General features: G+C 36.6%; 1 protein-coding gene across 1 annotated transcript; it reads left to right on the forward strand.

The window, feature by feature from the left end:
• The first annotated feature begins 198 nt into the window (after positions 1 to 198).
• On the forward strand, positions 199 to 1,471 carry LOC109545406 (cytochrome b5 domain-containing protein 1). Its single transcript, XM_019916073.2, has 2 exons — positions 199 to 1,034; positions 1,115 to 1,471. The coding sequence occupies exons 1-2, from the start codon at positions 681 to 683 to the stop codon at positions 1,439 to 1,441; spliced, it is 681 nt and encodes a 226-aa protein (XP_019771632.1). The 5' UTR covers positions 199 to 680; the 3' UTR covers positions 1,442 to 1,471.
• Positions 1,472 to 9,991: the final 8,520 nt, after the last annotated feature.

The raw sequence follows: 9,991 nt of genomic DNA on the forward strand, positions 1-9,991 counted from the left end.
AGTATATGGAGTATAAACACAGTCAGTAGGTAATTCGTATTGAAATTTGTTTGATTTGAATATTTCAGCCGCATGGGAATTTAAATGTGAATCGCTTACAATACAATGTTGTCGAATTTCCTATTTAGTTTTCCGCAATTATTTCAGTATTTCTGCAAATAATTTTATGTCACTGTTTCTTTTGTAGGTACTCTCCAATGCCCCCAAACAACACCTCTAGAGGAACCGCGGTTTGGTTAGATTTTCATAAAAGCACATATATATTAGGTGAATAAGTGAAGAAAGTGGCTACAAAACGCAATACTTAATTGGACGGTTTCGACCCGCTGGCGCCATCAGCAGACGCAAAACAAGAGAGCAAGTTCACCGAGTTTCCATTGTTCAGTTGCCGACACGACTTGATGCCGAAGCAGACTTTGTTTCGGAAATTCCCTCATTCTCCGTCTGAAACAGATGGATTTTAACTGGTAATTGGCAAAATGGGCCCTCGACAATTGAGATTAATAACTGTTGAATTCGCTCTCCGTACTAAAACAATGCAAGAATAACATTTCCATTTGAAGCAGAGTAAAATAGCAATCACCTCCATCATCGCATCGCATCACATCAATCACGAATTTCACCCCAAAAAACACGTCAACGTCATTTCCTTTCACTCACCTGGGAAAAAATTTCGAAAAATGAAAACCAATCAGGAAAAATGGCCAATTTTTGCACCATTTGAAGTAGTGGTACACAACACCCCTCAAGACTGCTGGGTGTCTTTTTTGGGAAAAGTTCTGGATGTATCGCCGCTCATTGAAAAGTACAATGGGCAAAAATGCATAAAACCGCTCCTCGCCATGGCTGGCAAGGACATCAGCCATTGGTTTGACGAGAAAACCCAAGACATTCAGCACCACATTCATCCAGAAACTGGCGTTAGAGTCCCTTATTGCCCCCATGGGGCTATTCCAGATGTCCAAGTGGAGGTTCCAGCCGCTTGCTGGAAACCTCTGGATCGACCACCTTGGTGGCAAGATGAACAGTATCAGGCAAGAGCACGCGATGAAATTACGACCATCTTCACGCGAAAAGTCTTAACCGATGGACCCTTAAATATGGACATTTCCAGGTGGGGTTGCTGAGTAAAAAAATCAGACCTTTGCGAATCAGGAACATGCTGACTCTTTCAGAGGTGACCATCAATGTGTGCTGCGAAGACACGTTTTACAGAATATTGGAAAGATTCAGCATATTCAACAGCGATGCCGACAGCTACACTTGGAGATATCTAGACAAGAACATTGATATGTCGAAGACACTGGAAGAAAACGGCATTGCCGATGAACGCGACAAGTTCACAGAGCTGGGATTACCGCAAAACTTCTACATTCCCAGCATTTTCCTTTATTATAATGACGACCTGAAATGGGCGCTTGAAGATGACGAAGATAATTAATAAATAAATGCATTTCTTTCGCAAAACCAACCTGTTGTCTTGGTCCTTGAGTGTCTTTTTTGCAACGCTATTTACAGTGCTACTTTAAGCACCTTTCAGGAAAATACCTGGAAACTACTTCTAATTCTCTTCCGCCACAACTTTTGGCAGAGCAATTTATATATCAGCTGAAGAAGCCATTTGTTGTAGGAGACAAAGTAGCTGCACGAAGCTAAAGGATGTAAAGCTTTCAACGAATAAACTTCTTACTTGTTTTATTAAGTTTTCGAGTTGTTCAAGAGCAAAGAGCGAAACCGAGCAGTTTTAATAAAATTGTTGGACTTGTTTCTGGCTTTAATGGTCTCATCAGGCACCTAATGGAACTTTGACGGTTTTAAGTGGAAAGAGTCACTCCTCCTAAGTGTGTTGGTTTTTCAGCAAACTTCCAACAAACTCTTTGAGTAAACCGAACTATTTTGACCTGTTTTATTAATCATTCATTCATAATTTCTAAGAGTCTTTAATTAAAGACCCAGCAAATTAACATTATACGGAATAAAAGCGAGTTAACGTTTAAGTAAGGTTCGCTTTATCATTCCATTTTGAGTAGTCAGATTTCAACATCCCTACATTTTAATTAATGAATTAATGTAGCTCGACTCTTAAGCAGTGTTTATGTCATGATAATTACAAGAGTTTCCACAGGAAGATTATCTGGATCCAGCGTTGGAGTCAGATGGGTTTACTCCAAAATTTTTGACTTTGTTGCCTAATGAACCTTTCCATTCTTGAACTTTATAGACAATTGGTTATCGTTTGAAAATTTATCCCGGCGGAAATGATGCATTTTGAATGATCCTCTTGTTTTTTTCCTGCTAATAGAAAAGGATTTTCGCAAACATTCTCGCAGTCAAACAACTCACTTTCATAGATCGCTTTAGCTCAAAAACACTTGTTAAATTTGAATTAAATAGCAATTTCTTATAACTAAACATGGCAAAGAATCCCTCCCTGTCCTGGAAAGATTCTTGCTTCATATTCGCCAAGTTTGCCCAAATTGCGCCCAAGGAGAAGTTAAAGTATAAAGAGGGACTATATCTTATTGGCATAAAACGAGGGAAGATTGCAAGGGTGTAAAGCTTCTAATTAGTGATGTCGGGCTAATTATTATTTATTCGTTTGTCATGTTCAGTCCGCGATTGCAAACAGCGTTTTGTTTTTAACGTTCTGACACAAATGAGCCATTATAAAATTGTTAAAGCAGAGTTTATTTGAACTGTTTGTGTTAAAGGAAAGCAAAATTAAAAGATTGTTTATTTGTATTAATAAAACAAGAAATTCTATTTCGAAAGTAGACTTATTCAAAGTTTCCAGCATCGAAGCAACTAAAAATAAATAGTTTTAGAAAAGGACACGACTAAAAGTGTGTGAAATCTTCATTCGTTTTGGATGAAAGAGTACGCAACTTCATCAAGAACATCTCCCTAATTACAATAGTAAATTTGCGGGTCTAAATGGCCCAGCATCGGTGTTATTATCCCGAGTCCCCCAGATCCCTTTTTGAAAGCCTTTTAGACCACCTTACTTTGCAAGAAGGAAGTAATTCGATGGCGGGCAGGTCGACTTGTTAAGGATCTTAATAAAGTAGTTTAGTTTATGTGAGTGAGTGGCAAGACTTAATGAAAGATGCCTCGAGGTGCAGTAGCGTACCTATTAAATCCTTTACAAAGGATATTTTACGAAAATTTTAGTAATAGTTGTGCAAGGTTTTCAAAGATGTTAAAAATTATGCATTGTCTGTGTTAACAATGCATTAGAGCACTGGTAGTAGAGAATTCTATCCGATGCACAGAGACACTAATTTTTGAGGAATTCCCAGACTTGATAACATGTTTTCCACTTTTAAATCGCTCTAATTTTGTTATCAATCAGACTAAAACAGCCAAAAACAGGCCCAGAAAATATATTAGATACATTTTAGGGAAATAAACACAGGGATTTTTGAGGCACTTTTGACAAATTTGACAAATATGACGATGGCTATCTAAAAAAATTAAGCTCTTCAATCAGATAACAAAGAAATTTAAAATTTCTGCTATCGAAAGAGCAAGCACCAGAGAGCTTGGGGTGAAAAACTCAAGCAAGTTCGGTACGATACTGATTTTTGAGAAAATCCCAAACTTCTTGCTTTCTTTTTCTTTCGACACAGACCAATTTTCCACTTAAACCGCCCCACCGCTCTTAACATTTTTAACCCTCAACCCCACCAGAAAAGCGAAAGACTTCTACAAAGACGAAACGATGCATTAAAGGATTCTTAGAAGTAAATACGAACAAAAAATACATTAATTCTAATTTTTGCAAAACTTTCAAAATCTACTCGACCAGACAATGAGGTAACTTCAAGCTTCTTTCAAGGAAAGAGCATGAATTAGAGTGCTTTAAGTGAAAGTTGATAACAGATTTTCCGATGAAAACCGTTCAAAAAAATTATAATTCCTCAAACAGACCAAGAGTGAACGAAAAACTTCAACAGAGAAAACATGAAGCATTAGAGAATTTTTAGAAGCATATACAAGCAGACACACTAACTTTTGAGAAGAAGAACTCAATATTTTAAGAAATTTTCAAAATTGACGACCATGAACGACGATGAACCTCCATTAAAGAAAGAGAGTGCATCAGAGTGAAAACGACAAGCCAATGCGTTTAGAAGATTTTTGAGAAAATCCTAAACTTGACCCATTTTTCGCTTCGAAAACTTAAAAAACAATGGTATCGCTCAGCCCGACCAGAACGCAACGTAAAACTTCTATAGCGAAGAAACAATGCATTAAGAGTTTTCAGAGAAAATTACCAGCAGACATACACTAAGATTCTGACTTTAGAGAAACTTCCAAAATTGATGACCGTTTGCGCATATGCAATTTTCCAAAAAAAATAAAACTACCTAATCAGACCACGAGGCAACTTGCAACTTTCACAATTAGACAACAATGAATTTGAGAATCTCGACTAGCGAATTTAAACAGACACAGTCAGACTCTGATTTTTGAAAAACCTCAAAACATTCCTCGGTGAGCCAAAGAAGAAACTGAAACTTTAATGTAGAGAAACTTCTCTAGAGAGAACACTTCTAGTAGAAAGTTGTCGCTGATATACGAGGACACCGAATTTTGAAAAACTCCCAAACTTGAGTCGCGAGTAAATCGTTCTGCAAAAAATCAGTTTTCAGAGGAATTAAAGTATCATTATTGCCTAATTTATTATTCAACTTTTGCCAAATATCTCCGATTTTATTGACAATTTTCTTAGGCCCAATTTATGTAACAATCGCCGCAACAAGCAAAAATACAACGCTACTGATCGAGCAAAACCATCCTAAGTTCTCATCCGACAAACTAAGGGGAGCATACCTTACAGGGGTGTAGGCTTACTGCTAACAGGGTGAATTAAGCAAAGATTAGGGCACTACCCTACGCTATTCAGTGGCTCTGATATCAAAGATGGCTGATTCTTTCTCCGGCCAACTTGCGGCCCGTTTTAAGAATACTAAACGGATAAATCAGGCCCTTTCCAGTGCGCAAACACTGGGAATAGAGGGTTAGAGGATAACGTTGTTAGCTGCCCTTTATATATGCAGTGCAACAAAATAATGTTAATATCCTATCGGGACTATAAACATCGGTCTTATCACAAATGCAGTTTAAAAATGTAGCTGAAAACATTGAACAAAACAGCTTTTGGCGCACGGAAAAACGTAGATCCATATGTGGAACAAAGAAAATTCGACAACAGCGCTAATTGCAGAATCGTGTCGTTTGGTGGCTGGCAACTCTCTGCCCTCAGGTCCTGCCTGGACCGTTATCGTCACAAGTTGGACCGGAGCATTAAAATGGAAATTGGCTGTGCCACCGGCAGCTTACATCAATTAGCTTATTTCCGCTTAAGCTCCGCCCCCAACTTCAATTTTGCCGTAATTAAGTGGAGTAATACCGCTTGGATGGCCCGTGCGTAATTAGGATTTGTGCCAGCGTAATTTGCGTTAATTAACGAATCGATTTTGGATATTTCGACAGGTAATTGCTGTTATCGTAAGAGTTCCTTTCCCTATTACATATCTGGCCTTTATTTGTGAGCATTTCCTGCCGTATCAGGATTAAGTCAATTTTTCCACTCAAGTATTTTCGCATATTTACTCGTCGCATTTTTGTGGATAATAACCAGACTTTAGCGTTGGCTTGTTGAAATTTCCAGATTTCAATAAGAATCTTTGGAGAATTAGCTCTAATTAGAGCAAAAGTTCAAACGACCTCTGTAAGTCTGTAGTTCATAACGCCAAAGCTACTTTATCTCTTCTTAGAAATATAATGTGTAGCATAGTCCGGTAAATTAAGTCAGGAGGAAAACCGGAATAAATTTCCCGTATTTTTTATTCAAGTTGCAAAAAAATTAATATCTTACAGTTTGATGCCTTAATTGTGGTGTGGATGCATTTTTACCATTGCTTGTGTAATTTTTTACTTAGTGTTAAAAGTTATCAAATGAGAGTGCAATTTAACTAAAATGATTCTTTACCAGTTCAGGATTTTATCGTCGAACTTATCTTGAATATCCCTTTGTTCATTGAAGACGAAAATATAGCCGAAACTTTGAAATCGTTGACCATACTATTGTAACTTTTTTAAACGTTCAGAGTTTCTAAGAAAATATGTCAATTTGTCTCTTTTACTAAATCCTAAAATGACATTATCGGTACATTAAGAATGCCGAAGGCTCGAGAGTACAAAAGGGTAAAAATAAACTTCATCAGTTTCAACTTTTTGCTTTAATTTTTTACCCTCGTGGCTCTAAAACATATATATTTCCTTATAGAACTTCTTAAGAACATTCCGTTCTGGTTCGGTTCCCGAAAGAAAGTCCTGTTATAAAGATAATCAACTTTTGCAAAATAAAAACTTTGAAGCAACTTCACATTATAAAGACTAAAATAGCTGCATGCAAAAATCGCCTTTCAGTGAGCATTTGACCAAAACCGAACGAGTTGAATGAAGTCATCTGAAGGAACAGCAGAATCAATAAAAATACAAAAGTGAAAATATGCAAAACTATTAAAACTGATGTACACTCATACTCACATCCATTTACAGAAGACGTTAATAGAACAAATGTATTATTCGACCAGGAGAAATGAAAATACTCAGATAAGATACACACAAAGAAAAACAAATAAGACACAAATGCAGTGAAACGCTTAATCAAAGAAGAGTATAAAATGTAGAAGAGCATGGAATGATCACTTTGACTGGACGAGAAGAAAAAAATTTGCAAAATTAGGAAGAAATGGTTACAATTTATGAACATCAAAATCTCACATCAAAAGAACTAATAATCTAAAAAAATACAGTGCTAAAGCCGACAGGAGATGAAAGAAAAGCACACGTGTAGGCTTCGGAAGTGTTATTTTCAGGCTGCACAAAGCTGATTGAAACTGCTGGACTTGAAACCGGACTTAAGGGTGCCTGAGGTTAAGATGGCTCGAAATCTCTGCCTACTTACAACAATTTGCTAAACGGTTTTGCCATATTAAAATCGCTTTCTTATACAATTAAAAGTTTTAACATTTGCCAAAAGGTCAATTGCGCATCTTGTCACTAACCAAAGTTATTTCATTGACGATTTCGAGGTTTTGGAGCTTCAGCTGCCGATTTTAGTCAAGTTATAAATTCATACAAAAAGGATTACAGTTTACGTTCTTCTCAGTCAATTTGGAAATTTGTCCTGTTGATCGGTTGCAAGCGTGAACAAAATTAAATTACTCAAATGAAATTTCCATCGTCTGCTTGCAACCTCGACATTTAAAGAATCAGCATATTAACTTTTTGCAGATTTAAAGCATATTTATGGAAAAAATTAACATTGAACGCTTTAGTAAGCATATAACATTTATTAGATGCGTTTTCATAATTTACGAGAGTATGACACACATATTACTTGAACGATTTTCAACTAAATCATATATAGTTGATTATTGTCTGCAACTTTATTCAATACAACGTATATTTTCTTACAATTTTAATTACTTTATGCATAAAAGTTTTTACAAAATAATAATCTTTTATGACTTTTTGAGTGCAAATTTCGATAATATTTTAATTATTATTGGCATAAGCTCCTCAAGATGCACAATTAAAACCTTTAACATTTGCTAAAAGGTCAATTGTGCATCTTGTCACTAACCAAAGTTATTTCATGGACGATTTCGAGGCTTTGGAGCTTCAGCTGCCGATTTTAGTCAAGTTATAAATTCATATAAAAAGGATTTCAGTTTACGTTCTTCTCAGTCAATTTGGAAATTTGTCCTGTTGATCGGTTGCAAGCATGAACAAAATTAAATTACTCAAATGGAATTTCCATCGTCTGCTTGCAAACCCAACATTTAAAGAATCAGCATATTAACTTTTTGCAGATTTAAAGCATATTTATGGAAAAAATGAACATTAAACGCTTTAGTAAGCAAATAACATTTATTAGGTGCGTTTTCATAATTTACGAGAGTATGATACACATGTTACTTGAACGATTTTCAACTAAATCCTTTATAGTTGATTATTGCCTGCAACGTTATTCAATACAACGTATATTTTCTTACAATTTTAATTACTTTATGCATACAAGTTTTTACAAAATAATAATCTTTTATGACTTTTTGAGTGCAAATTTCGATAATATTTTAATTATTATTGGTATAAGATCAACTAAACAGAATCCCAACAGCATGTACCTACAATCTTTTAAAATTCCATCATTTGTAAATTGATTTTGAAAAATTGAGTTGATTTACATTTGTAATTTTCATAATTTACAAGAGTATGACCCACATGTTATTAAATATCTTTATGCCGAAATGACCAAGCGACGTTTGTACTAAGCCAATTTATGTTCATTTTTCAGCTTTGACGAATTTAACTGGATCCTCTTAACTAAAATCTAATGGTTTGCTAACAGTAATTGATATCCAAAGAAACCAAACCGTCCATTTGGCAAAAAGTGTCCCCAATTCTGGAGATTTTGATCAACTTCCATTGGACACTAAAACTATAATGATCCACCTATTTTTCCCATCTCATCTCACTTTCGCCTAAGGTCTAATACGATGAGACTATACAAGCCCCATAAAAACCCGTAATAGGGCTTTGATGTGCGCTTCGTGGCTCGGCCGAAATCACCAATGTTGACAAAACAAACGAGCCCGGAGTCTTTTTTTGCCTGGACGTCACGACGGCCCCGGAACTACGTTCTCGCTTGTTTTATTACCGCAATTCTTTCTTTTATTTGCCGACAAAATGGGCAACTCGTTAAATCGGACAACTTGGATGCAGGCAGCATGGACTGTTCAGCTGCACCCATTTTCGCGAAAATTTTAATTAAGTCTGCCGATAGTTATCGATTGCTTTTATGCATAATGAATGGATTGCCTGTTGAGAAATCACTTGGCTACGGTATTGTGCCGCTCACCCTAACAGATAGGAAAGTAATCTAAAACGAAAATAGAGAATAAAAGGCGGATTACTCAGTCAAATGTCAAAGTTGTATTCTCGTTCTGATTAAAAAGCGAGCTGCGACATCAAAAGCCGCTGCGGGGTAAACGACGACAATCAGGACCGACAATCGGGCCCCAATTTGCCGGTATTGTTGTCTTTTTTTCAATCGATATCCACTCTTATGACTCCCAGTTTAATTTGTTAGTATTTCAATTTGGGGAGCTTTGAGCCATTTTCACTGTGGTAGACCCCTTTTATTCGTTTCAAATACCTACAGGGCGTCCGGAAACTGCACCGACCAACCAGTTCTGTTTGCAAATAAATATACAATAAACAACACTTTAAAGATAATTAAACTTGGCAACTAACTACTCAGCGGCAAGGCCCCTTGAGAGTAAAGCACCGTTAAATATTCGGTAATCTATTGAGGGCATTTATACCGACGTAAACTCGACTAATCCACATATACGCCGAATACCCATGAAATGTTAAGTACCTTGGATAAGTGCCCAGTATTTCGAGAAATCCATGCAGTTAAGGGCCTTTAAGCGACACAATAGGCGACAATAGGCCTGTTTTGCTAACGAACGATCACTTATGCACGCTTGAATCGGCCGCATTGTATGGGTGAAGATTAGACGTTTAACCCGAAGTGAGTTGTGTGTCGGCATTCGCACGTCTTCAGCACCTTTGGTTGCCTTAATGCCATTGTGCAACGTCTGATTTGGATAGCTAATGCGCTTATTTACACGGAAATACTTGCAGCCGGCGGCCCAAAGATCGTTTGGATTATCTATTGATCTGTGGCTGCATTTTTCCCCATTTTAGGTAAAATTTTCCCAAATTCCTTTACAAAATGCGCCTTTACGAGCGTTTTCAAAATTGCCATCATAGTTTTTAAGACACCGAAATTGTTTTCATATTTTCGGAACTGTAGAAGCAGTTTCAACGGATATTTGCTTGCAAATGCGCATGTTTATTGTTAGCTTTCAAATTGTGCTCCTCAAAACTTTAAACTTATAACAAT

Source organism: Dendroctonus ponderosae, unplaced genomic scaffold (genome assembly GCF_020466585.1).
Source record: "Dendroctonus ponderosae isolate FM_Combo_2020 unplaced genomic scaffold, Dpon_F_20191213v2 Dpon_F_20191213_5, whole genome shotgun sequence".
NCBI lineage: Eukaryota > Metazoa > Arthropoda > Insecta > Coleoptera > Curculionidae > Dendroctonus > Dendroctonus ponderosae.